A 12801-nucleotide genomic window follows, 5' to 3' on the forward strand; every position below is an offset into this window, starting at 1 on the left:
AGCTGTACGTATATGGATCAGAATCACAACTGCGTATATACTTTGAGAACTGTGGCATAAACCATCACCAGCATCTCAGACTAGTCACTGTATTTTGTTGCACACACTAGACAGTTCCAAATAGCCCTACAAAGAATTTGAAAACTGAACTGGTATTGGAACCACACCTCACAGAAGTTTTGTTGAAACTTGCAGTTTGAAACTAACTATTATCTCCTAAAACAAATCATCAGCAGTCTCTATAGAATATAAATAAAACCCAGAGACTTATAATAGTCAAAATGTATAGGATAGGACTTCCTATGTGGTGCAATGGATAAGAATTTGCCTGCCAAAGCAGGGACATGGGTTCATTCCCTGGTCTGGGAAAATTCCACAGACAGCTAAGCCGGTGCACCACAACTACTGAGCCCAGCCCCCTAGAGCCTGTGCGCCACAACGAGAGAAGCCACCATAATGAGAAGCTCCTGCGCCACAACTACAGAAAGTCCCTGAGCAGCAACGAAGACCCAGTGCTGCCAAAAATAAATAAATATAAAAAATGTGCAGGGTACGATTCAGAATTACTTGGCATAAAAAGAACGAGGAAAATCTTAAGCCCTATGGACTATGAGAATTAACAGACAGCAATGCTGAGATGACATGAATGTTGGAAGTCTTCACAAAGATGTTAAAGAAATTGTTATAAAAATGCTCCAGCAACTAAGGGCAAAACAAACACAGTGGAAAATAATGGGAAAAAATGAGAAAGTCTTAGCCACAATATACAGTTGTACTTTAGTATCTGCAGGGGTTTGCTTCCAGGATTCTCAGAGGAAGTTCAAATTACTATATAAAATGATATGGTAGTTTTATAAAACCTATGCACAACCTATACTTTAAACCATGCTTTAATTACTTATTGCAACCCCATGGACTGTAGCCTAATAGGCTCCTCCGTCCATGGAATTTTCCAGGCAAGAATACTGGAGTGGGTTGCCATGTCCTTCTCCAGGAGATCTTCCCAACCCAGGGATTGAACCCAGGTCTCCCTCATTGTAGGCAGACGCTTTACCATCTGAGCCACCAGGGAACTCTTGATTACTTATAATACCTAATAAAATGTAAATGCTATATAAATTGTTACTGGAATGCAGCAAATTCAAATATGCTTATTATAACTTTTTGGAATTTTTTTCCAAAACAGTTTTCATATTTGATAGTTTAATCTGAGGATGTGTTACCTGTGAATATGGAGGGAGAATAAAGGACGAACTAAGTGAAAAACAAATAATGAATTAAAAAACTCTGAATGGCCTCAATAATGGAAATAGTGTGAAAAGAAAGAGTGAACTTGAAGATTAATCAATAAAATTTTCCATTTTGAACAATAGTTTGAAAGAAAATGGAGAAAAAACTCTACAGAGCCTCAGATACCTGAGTAACAATATCAGAAGCTCTAATACTTGTCTAATCTGAGTCTCTGAAAGAAAAGAGAAAGAGTGTGGCTGAGAAAAACTAAAGTAAATATTACTGGAAACTTTCCAAAGTTGGCAAAAGACATAAATATAACAGATTTAAGAAACTCAGTGAACCCTAAACATGATAAACTCAGACAATTCCAAGCCCAGATACTTTCTCTTTCAAAATCATAATTTGATTCTTATTAGTCAAAAATCTTAACACCTTATAAGCCTAATTTTGTGGCTGTTAGCACTCCTATCATGTTAAAATAGATAGAAGCTCAGGAAAGAAAAAACTATCTTAATCCTTTTATCTTCTTATTTCAGTACCTGTAACACTAGATAAATATTTGTGCAATGAATTAATACATCTTAATGTAACTGCCTCTGACATCTGTAAATCCTTAGTTAAGTGTAAGACAGGGCTTCTCCCACTAAGTCAGAGCAAACATGCCTTTTTATTAAGTGGTTCTCCAGTGGCTAAGTGATAAAGAATCCTCTGCATTGTAGGAGATGAGGGTTTGATCCTTAAGTTGGGATGATCCCTTGGAGGAGGAAATGGCCACCCACTCCAGAATTCTTGCCTGGAAAATTCCATGGACAGAGGAGCCTGGCAGTCTACAAGTCCGTGGGGTCACAAAGAGTTGGACATGACTAAAGTCATACTTCTCGAAGATTTCCCAGCTGCGTTAGTGGTAAAAAATCCACCAGACAATGCAAGAGACACAGGAGACGTGGGTTTGACTCCTGGGTCAGAAAGATACACTGGAGAAGGAAATGGCAACCCATTCCAGTATTCTTGCCTAGAAAATTCCATGGACACAGGAACCTGGTGGGCAACAGTCCCTGGGGTCGCAAAGAGTCAGACACAACTGCACATGCATGCGCACACTCGTATTTCATGAAACTGTGGGAATTTCAGCCTGTTTGGACTCAGTTCAGTTCAGTTCACTTCAGTCGCTCAGTCGTGTCTGACTCTCTGCGACCCCATGGACCGCAGCGCACCAGGCCTCCCTGTCCATCACCAACTCCCGGAGTCCACCCAAACCCATGTTCATCCAGTAGGTGATGCCATCCAACCATCTCATCCTCCATCGTCCCCTTCTCCTCTTGCCCTCAATCTTTCCCAGCATTAGGGTCTTTTCAAATGAGTCAGCTCTTCACATCAGGTGGCCTAAGTATTGGGGTTTCAGCTTCAACATCAGTCCTTCCAATGAACACCCAGGACTGATCTGCTTTAGGATGGACTCGTTGGATCTCCTTGCAGTCCAAGAGACTCTCAAGAGTCTTCTCTAACACCACAGTTCAAAAGCATCAATTCTTCTCCGCTCAGCTTTTTTTATAGTCCAACTTTCACATCCATACATGACCACGGGAAGAACCATAGCCTTGACTAGTTCTTTGTTGGCAAAGTAATGTCTCTGCTTTTTAATATGCTGTGTAGGTTGGTCATAACTTTCTTCTAAGGAGTAAGTGTCTTTTAATTTCATGGCTGCAATCACCATCTGCAGTGATTTTGGAGCCCCCCAAAATCACTGCAGATGGTGATTCCCCATCTATTGATTCCCCAGCTATTTGCATAAAGTGATGGGACCAGATGCCATGATATTAGTTTTCTGAATGTTGAGCTTTAAGCCAACTTTTTCACTCTCCTCTTTCAATTTCATCAAGAGGCTCTTTAGTTCTTCTTCACTTTCTGCCATAAGGGTGGTGTCATCTGCATATCTGAGGTTATTGATATTTATCCTGGCAATCTTGATGGCAGCTTGTGGTTCTTCCAGCCCAGCGTTTCCTCATGATGTACTCTGTATATAAGTTAAATAAGCAGAGTGACAATATACAGCCTTGACATACTCCTTTTCCTATTTGGAACCAGTCTGTTGTTCCATGTCCAGTTTTAACTCTTGCTTCCTGACCTGCATATAGGTTTCTCAAGAGGCAGGTCAGGTGGTCTGTATTCCCATCTCTCAGAATTTTCCACAGTTAATTGTGATCCACACAGTCAAACGCTTTGGCTCTGTTCGGACTACTGATCATTTTTCAGTTGTCTTAAATAAAAAGGGAACATATAGTGGAACAAAAACGAAGTTAGGTGTTGATATTGGGAAAAAGTTTGATTTCTTCCCCAACACAGTATTCTTAATTGGTGAGTTCAGAAATGTAGGCTATGTGTAGGCTTGACGCATCCTGGCTGTACCACAGTGGAAAGTCATTTCCATGACCAAGCCTGCCTTCTCTTGATCTCCAGATATTCTGGGATTTGTGAAAATGTGTCTAGAAGTTTACTGAGTTGGCCAATAAAATGTGTGATTGTAATTAAACAAGATGGTGCTTTAAAATCCTCAACTTTTCAGAGCCTGATGGTGATTCAGACAAAGCATCAGGAAATGTGGCGATTTTGACAAAATTTCACATGATGTAAACTTAGAGAATAATTTTTAACTGCTTTTTCTGAAAACAAAAACCATCAGGAGATTCTAAGTTCAGAAAGCACAAAGTTTTTCATTTCAAATGTAGCTAAGTTTTTCTCCTCTTGTTTATTTTTAACCATGTATGAACTTCAGTTATATTAGTGGATTACTAGGAGATTTCTCAGTCAGACTTAGTTCTAATGATTTGGTCTTAAATGATCACAGTTTGACTATTAGACAGTGATTGGTATTTCAGCAGTTTTCTTCAGAATGTGCTGGGTCTCTTTTTGTTTATTGTTACCACACCCAAGTTAGAGTCATTCTTTATAGTTACTCTTTTACACACAGCAGACTTGGCTGTTGCTGTTTACAGCTAGGGTAACTGAATGAACTTTTCTAGTTCATTCTACTTGAGTTCTTTTTTGAGTTTTTATATTCACCTGACCTAGGCATTCCTCTCCAGTATTCTATCCTGTATTCTCTCTGAAGTCCGTGGACAGAGGAGCCCATGGAGCTACAGTCCACAGGGTGGCAAAGAGTTGGACTCTACTGAGAGAGTAACACTTTCACTTTTTCCATATATCTGCATTTTGCCAATAGTTGGTTGATTCAATGATAGCCACATTTTTTTTTGTTTTTGTTTTTAAAGTATTAAATAACATTTATTGAGTACTTTTTATATAGTGGGCTCATTTATTTTTATTTCTCAAAAATTGTCAAAAACCAAGAGATGCAAATGTTTTTAAGCATAGCAGTTTATTTTTAGTATCTTGTCTTTATCAAAAAAACATTGAAGAATATTTATTTTTAAACTTATGATTTTTCTGAATAAACTATATATTCTGTATACAAAAGGTGATAGTTTCATAAGCCTTTAATGTCACTGAGAGTAAGAACTGAATATCATTTTTTTCCTGAAATTCCTATCTTCCATTCTATCATACAAAGGATGCAAAATATGGTTTATTTATATTTTGTTTTATTTATAATTTCCCTAATCTCATTTCACAAATGGTTTGAGGTAAGCATGCCTTGCCCTACCCACACATGCCCTTGTACTCACACACAGTCTCATATATACACAAAGAATATATAAAATATGACTTCTTAAAAAATAATTGAGATGTTTAATAGTTTAAAAAGCCAGGAGCAAGATTTGTAGTAGATATTTATATAGTAAAATCCTATGTAACTACTTGATGTGTACTACAGGATTTACTCTCTCCTTGCAATATGGACAGCATCCAAAGCAAGGCAAACATGCTCAGTTATAATACCCAGAATCTCTTAAGGTAAAAACAGTCTAGTTAGTCGTGTGTTTGTAGTTCATCCTTTTATTTTAATGGAGAGATGTTTAGCAGTTTCTTCTGAAGGAGACACCGTGGGTGATGCACACCAAAACCCCTGCCACCATCACTGTAGTAGGTAAAATAATGTTACACATATATATTCTTTATCATGTCTTTCATTGGATAGATTTACAGTGTTGACAGTGCAATTCAGAAAAAGTCATTCTGTATATTTCAGTCTGTACTATACTTGGCCATGTGAGTATTTAATTGAATAGTAATATTTGGACTTTCCAAAGTCAAAGAGTTTCTGAAAGTTCCATATGTGTGTTTTTACTCAAAGCTGAGTTTTGTATAAATTCTTCTTTTGGCTGTGCTGTGTGACATGTTGGACCTTAGTTCCCCAACCAGGAATTGAACCCTTATTCCCTACAGTAGAGGTAAAGAATGCTAATCACTAGACCATCAGGAAAGTCCTAGGCTCTGTGTTTTAGTACTCATTCTACTTTTACCACTCACTTTTAAATTGGAGATAATCATGTCATGTTGTTTTATAAAACAATGTAAATGACTAAGTAAAATTTCCTGGGACATGTTGCACATGTCCTACATCACTCTGAACCCGAGTCTTTCACAAATGAAAGACAGTGGTGTGTAGGATAATCGTAAATATGGATAGAATATCTTTAAGTTGACTTTTATAATGACTGATTCAAAAATTATTTGTAAGTAGAGATTTTGGAGACGTTTTATCCACCCTTTCCTTCCCAGCTGTACAGAAGACTAAGACAAGGCCCTTAGTAAATGAATTCATTGGAAATAAGCATATAGTAGTAGTTGGCACCCCACTCCAGTACTCTCGCCTGGAAAATCCCATGGATGGAGGAGCCTGGTAGGCTGCAGTCCATGGGGTCGCTAAGAGTCAGACACGACTGAGCAACTTCACTTTCCCTTTTCACTTTCATGCATTGGAGAAGGAAATGGCAACCCACTCCAGTGTTCTTGCCTGGAGAATCCCAGGGACGGCGGGGCCTGTTAGGCTGCCATCTATGGGGTCGCATAGAGTCAGACATGACTGAAGCGACTTAGCAGCAGCAGCAGTAGGTTTTATACTTATGGTCTTGGTTTCTTTAGATCCATTTACACCATTGAGACATGTTTTAGCTAGTCTGCTTAGTACGTGAAAAATAGGTTTTAGCTAACAGTTTTGTGAATTACATGTGGTTCTGTGGACTAATAGACTTTCCTAGAGTTTGTCTGCTTCTTCTGCCAGTATGCGTTTCTCCATTCTTCAAATATGTTTTACTGGTGCAGTATTCATGACTCTCTGTTTGTTTTTGTCTCCGTCATTACAGGTTCATGTCAGGGCCGGCCTTTTTCATGGTACCGAACTCCTGTGTAAAACTGTCGTAAGCTCAGAGATATCAGGGAAGAATGATCATATTTGGAATGAACCACTGGAATTTGATATCAACACTTGTGACCTGCCACGAATGACTCGATTATGTTTTGCTGTTTATGCAGTTTTGGATAAAGTGAAAACTAAGAAATCAACTAAAACCATGAATCCCTCTAAGTATCAGACCATCAGGAAATCTGGAAAAGTGGTAGTTATATACTAATTTCTGAAAAAGTTTTATAATGGAATAATAATAACATAATGGGATAATTTTAAACTTTAAAATAATGGATTAATATAAATGAAATTATATCATATAATTTTTGTCCCTAAGAATTGATTTTTGAAAAGACAGTAAGTCTCCCTTATGTCGTTTTCATTTTTGTTTTGGCAAATTTAGTAAATATCATAAATATAAGTGTTCTATTATAAATGTTTGCTTTTTAGAAAATATAGTTAAGAATGAAGAGAGTTAAAATATTACAGGTTAACTAAAACTTCAGATGTCAAATGTATTTAAGAATTCAAACTTTTATGTATTTTAGAAAGATAGTAGATCACTCAACACCCCATGTAGGGTCTGGGACAACTCAGTAATCAAACACATCAGTTCTAGAAGTGAAATATATGAATATTCACACTAAATGAGACAAATGAAGGCTGTCAGTTAGCTTCATGTCATTTCTGGTCATGTTTTATTGTCAAATGAGTTATAAATGAACCTTTGCTTTTTAAGAGTTTCTTAGACTTTGAAATTGTGGATAAAGGATGGTGAACCTGATCTCATCTTCCATTTCACATTTTCAAGTCTTTTTTGTTTTCTTCTTACTTTATGGAAAGGGTTTTTTTTTTTTTTTGAAGATGGGTATATGAATTTTATATATTAAAAAATGTGGTTACTATATTTATCTATAAGAATTTGTATCCTTTTATTCTTAACATGAAAATGTAAGCATTTCCTGTAGTTATTATCATGTAGTTTTTTTTGTTTGTTTCTTTTGTTTTTTTTTTTCCAAGTTTTTTGTTGATATTCTTTTTTTTTTTTTTTTTAATTTTATTTTGTTTCTTAACTTTACAATATTGTATTGGTTTTGCCATATATCAACATGCATCCGCCACAGGTATACATGTGTTCCCCATCCTAAACCCTCCTCCCTCCTGCCTTATCATATCGTTTTTAAAAATGAATATTATTGTTTAAAAGTCAGATAAGAGTTATTTCCTTAGTATTTTTTTCCTCCACAGATACATATTTTTTTATAGCCTTTCTGTTCTGTACTGTGCTGCACTGTATGTGCTTAGTCGTGTCCGACTCTTGCGACCCCATAGACTGTGGCCCTCCAGGCTTCTCTGTCCATGGGATTCTCCAGGCAAGAGTACTGCAGTGGGTATCCATTTCCTGGGACTAGGTTAATTAGTCTAATTGTCTACATAAAAGTTCTGTTAGCTTGATGTTTCCTTTTTAGAAATGTAAATAAATTCTACAATACCTAGAGACATTGCCTTTTGCCAAATTAAGATTTATGTAGACTGAAAGCTCTTAAGACACATAATCTGACATTATATCAGACATATTTTCTTGAATTATTAAAAATTCCTCATCACTTGCAACAGATGCAGAATAAATGTTCTATTTTTTGCATATTCTATTGTGAGAGACATTAATTAGCTTTTAGAATTTTCGTAAACCATTATAAAGATGTTGAGCATCTTTCCATGTACATCTTGTTTTTATATTGGGTGATTTGTGGGGAAATCATCTAGAACTCTAGAAACAATATTGAAGCAAAAGGCATGTGCCTGTTCATACCTTAAAGTTCATTCTTAGCATATTTATGCAATGGTATCTTTCTCAACAGCATTATCCTGTAGCCTGGGTAAATACGATGGTTTTTGACTTTAAAGGACAGTTGAGATCTGGAGATATAATATTACACAGCTGGTCTTCATTTCCTGGTAAGATTTACATTCTAATCCTTAGTGTTAAAGAGTAATTTTTGGCATGTGGGGACTAGTTAACATGTTTTTATCACTCACTCTCTTTTCAGTCCAGTAAAGAAACCATCTTTTCATATTTTTATTATTTATTCTAAAATAGATTTTCCCAAAGATTATATTGGGAAATATTATATATTATATAAATATAAATATATTTACAAGTGGTTTGTATCTGAATATATTTACTTTGATGAGTATACTCACATTAACTATTTTATTTTTTATAGGTTTCTGAGAAATTCTTAAAAACAATGTCTTTTTATAACAACCTCTGTTGTTGCTAGTTGTTCTAAACTTCTAGACTAGAAGAAACATTAACTAACATTGGAAGGATAGTAAAAACACTTATTCCTTAGTTAGCTTTAGCCTGAAACTTGAGCTAGGAGAGGAGCATCTTCCATACGCCTGTATTTCTTAAATAGTACTCCTGTGAGATGGCTTAAATAGTACTCCTAAAATTATGTGTCAGTGGAGGAAAAAAATACTAAGGAAATAACTCTTATCTGACTTTTAAACAATAATATTCATTTTTAAAAACTGCATGATAATAACTAGAGGAAATGCTTACATTCTCATGTTAAGAGATGAGATGGCTTTTTATGGATGAAAAAGGGAAGTCAGTCTTAACATAATTGGTTCAAACCTAGGATTTGGGCAAAAGATTACTTGACTCTTTCCATTCTTCTTATATCTTTCCCAAATGTTGGAGATTTTATTTTGTGTTAAAATACTGGCTTTTTCCCCCCGTCTTCATCATTGGTTAATCTGTTTCATAAAATTGTGAACCTTCTTGCTTTTAAAAATTATTTTGTGGGTGACAAACATTTTTAAATGTTCTATCTTAGTAGTTGCTACCCTTGAAACTGTATTTGAATAATCAGTTATCCACAGACATATTTATAAACTGCTCACATTCTAGTATTTTATTTGTGTATGTTCTTTTATTCCTACCCTTTCCTGCATACACCTCCATTAATTTTCACTTACCACGTTATTCCCTAAATATAGGCGAGTGGTATGCATTTACACATTTCTTAAGAGGTGCTGTAGTTTCAGAGTAAATATTATTCCGTTCAGTGGTATACTTTTCTGAAAATTTTAATTTAGACTCACACACATTCTCCAAAATCAGTAAGTAACTTGACTGATATTTTTAGAAAAATTGACAAGTTTTGCAATTAACTTGTCATCCCATGGACCTGAATTTATCTCTAACAAAATGTTGGAGATATTTGTTCTGCTTGTTGTGTTTCTAGAATTCACATTTATGCCAGTAGGTACAAGCTAGAAACACAGGAACTATAAATACTCTAATATCTAGAGTTCATAGTTTCTCATTAGAAGGTTTATAATCACGTTAACTCCTTATGCATATAGCAGGAAATACAAACACCAATTTCTAGTTTTCTCCCTATTTTAAGGCAAAATAGCATATTTTGTGCAGTGTTCTCTTCATATGTTTGGGGCTGATAATACTAAATTGCTACACTGGACTTTAGATAGGTTGCAATTGATAGGACAAAATAACACTATTATGTAGATAACACAAATAGAGGATATTATTAATTTGCTGAGAAGTCAGTTTTAGAAGTGTGGAAATTATGAGAATTCCTTCAATCTAGGTCAAAATGGAATCTGTGAGATTTGAGAGTATTAAACTTGATAAGCAAAGGATTGATTAAAGAGCTGAAACTTTTAAGTATTTTGGAAAGATTTTCTAGCTTTGAGAGACAATTCTGGGTTTGCATACTACCTGGACATCAGGACTGGACAGAATATAGTTTTATCTTTTATTTCCTTACTAAAGTACAAAAGAATGTGCGAAAAATCTGTTATGAGAGAAATAGTTTGGAGAGGGGAGACTTTAGTTTGTACTGCTAACTCTGTTTCCTCAGAGTTTAATGTCTCTTCAACAGTTTACTTCTCTGTGAAGTGAGAAAGTTATATGATCTCCAGAGTTTAAGATAATGTTGACTTTTGATTACCATGCATTATCTGTGAATGGACTATACTTAGAGTGATAGAGAACATGAAGGAGTGTCTTGAAGAAGAACCACTTGGATGGAATGTTTCAGAAGCTACCAAAGAAGGTGTTTATATCAGCAGCTTTGAGATTACAGAGAAATATTACCAACATTAGGTTTGTTAAAAGGAATGTCATTGATGACACTCAAATTACCAGTTTGGGTACTGTGATGACTATGAAAATCAGAGCATATGTGACTAAGAAATTAATTTTGTTGAAATAATAAAAATTCCTATGGACCACCTAATTTTGAGCAAGTGAAAGTAGTTCCACCTTTTTTTATTTGTAGATTGAGAATACTTGAACAAATTTGAAGAAAGTTGTGAGGTAGCTATTAATTTTTATTAATTTTTTTCATTTTAAAGATGTTTTTAAATAAACATTCAAATTTTGTGCCAAGTATGAAGAAGATTAGAGGCTTAGTGATATCGTCTATCAAACTTCCATAGGTGACACAGTTGTTGTCCTCCAGCCCCCACCCCTCTAACCCCTCCAAATATTTATTTATTTGACTATGCTGGGTCTTAGTTGTGGCGTGAAGGATCTTTAGTTGCAGCATGCGGGATCTAGTTCCCTGACCAGGGATCAGACTGGGGCCCTCTGCATTGGTAGCGGGGAGTCTTAGCCACTGGACCACCAGAGTGGTCTTGATGACACACTTTTAAGGTAATTTTCATGATAGGAATCCATTAAGGTTTTGTTTTAGTTTTCAAAACATTTTCCTAAGAATCAAAATTATTTGCATATTTTAGATGAACTTGAAGAAATGTTGAATCCAATGGGAACTGTTCAAACAAATCCATATACAGAAAATGCAACAGCTTTGCACATAAAATTCCCAGAGAATAAAAAACAACCTTATTACTATCCTCCCTTCGATAAGGTAAGCTAATTATTTAACGTGGCACTGTGTATGAAATAATTCAGTTATTAGTTCTTGGCTCTGTATCTTTATCACTTAAGCTAGATATGTTTGCTTCTCTTTGAAGATGTTATATACATTTATAACTTGGTTCAGTGGAAAGACCACTGAGCCGGATGCCAGCTCTGTTTAGTACTGGCTTTATCAGTGAGCAAGTGAGACATGGCATCTCTGGAGTTCAGATTGCTTATTTATAAAATGAGGAAATCATAATTGTTCTCTGAGGTTCTTTCCAATTTAAAAGGGCTATAAGTGCATTCATGTATAGCTCTACACATGTGAAATATTCAGTGAAACGTGCCAGTGTGTCAGTTCAGTTTAAAGATAATCACTAGCATGATTAGAGTTGGTATGCAAAGAACAGATTATTTATGTTGAATATGGTGTTAGTAGGACTTATTTTGTAAAAGCTACAGCAAGGGCTTCTGTTTCTTAACATAACTTTTTAGTGTAAAAGCTGCATGTCTGCGGGATATGGAGAGTGTCTGGTGGAGGTTGAAAATTAGGCTGTGAGCATTTACATGCTAAGAGAGTTAAGCTGTCATAGGTTTTATCTTCAGGTTTGGCATCTTTGTTTCAGGTATGATTGATGCTGATCTTTGTGAGGAAATCTTTGAGCAAATTCTCAGATAATAAATAAGAAGTTTATTGTATTTACTTAAGTCATTTGAGTCCAAGCTGTCTTTAAACATTTATGCTATAGTACAGTTTCAATTAATATATTATACACTTAATTGTATTTTAACATTCTGTACCAACAAATATTTCTTCCTTTACTTTCATTTTAATTGAATTTTATCCACATAGACATAATTTTTCATTTTCTTCTTGAATCTTTTTCTGTTCAGTAATATACAACCAAATTAAAATTTGTGATTATTACAGTAGAAATCTCAAATATGTCAAGAACCATATACTTTAGTGTACACTGGGTAGAAGGTATGTTTTGATGCATCTATTACATTTATTTTGTGGCTTTATTCTTTAGATTAGGAATTTATACATAAGCTATAGCTACTTGTGATACAGTTAATAGTCCAAGCTCAGACTTTTTTTGTCTTCAGTTATTGTATGTGTTCAGCAGTCACTTATAATTTCTTTTGGATCAAAAGAAATGCTTTTTGAAATGGTTTTACAAATCTAACATCTTGTGTAATTTTAAGTATTTTTAATCTAATATTTTAAGAGAAGTCCAGTTTTTTGAAATGTTCCATTTCAGCATTGTTGTCAACAGAATTGTCTACACCTGGTTATTAAACTGTACTTTTGCCTTTTTGATCCCTTTGAGAGTCTGTCTTTGAAGATCTACGTAGG

General features: G+C 35.2%; 1 protein-coding gene across 1 annotated transcript in view; it reads left to right on the forward strand.

Annotated features, from left to right (window-relative positions):
* PIK3CB (phosphatidylinositol-4,5-bisphosphate 3-kinase, catalytic subunit beta) overlaps positions 1-12801 on the forward strand; it is a 130562-nt gene that overhangs the window by 52247 nt on the left and 65514 nt on the right. The window contains exons 8-10 of the mRNA XM_010858211.1: positions 6498-6749; positions 8401-8497; positions 11318-11448. Coding sequence (XP_010856513.1) covers positions 6498-6749; positions 8401-8497; positions 11318-11448 — 480 coding nt within the window. The remainder of the gene's footprint in view (positions 1-6497; positions 6750-8400; positions 8498-11317; positions 11449-12801) is intronic.

Source organism: Bison bison, unplaced genomic scaffold (assembly GCF_000754665.1).
Source record: "Bison bison bison isolate TAMUID 2011002044 unplaced genomic scaffold, Bison_UMD1.0 scf7180017864384, whole genome shotgun sequence".
Classification (NCBI taxonomy): Eukaryota; Metazoa; Chordata; class Mammalia; order Artiodactyla; family Bovidae; genus Bison; species Bison bison.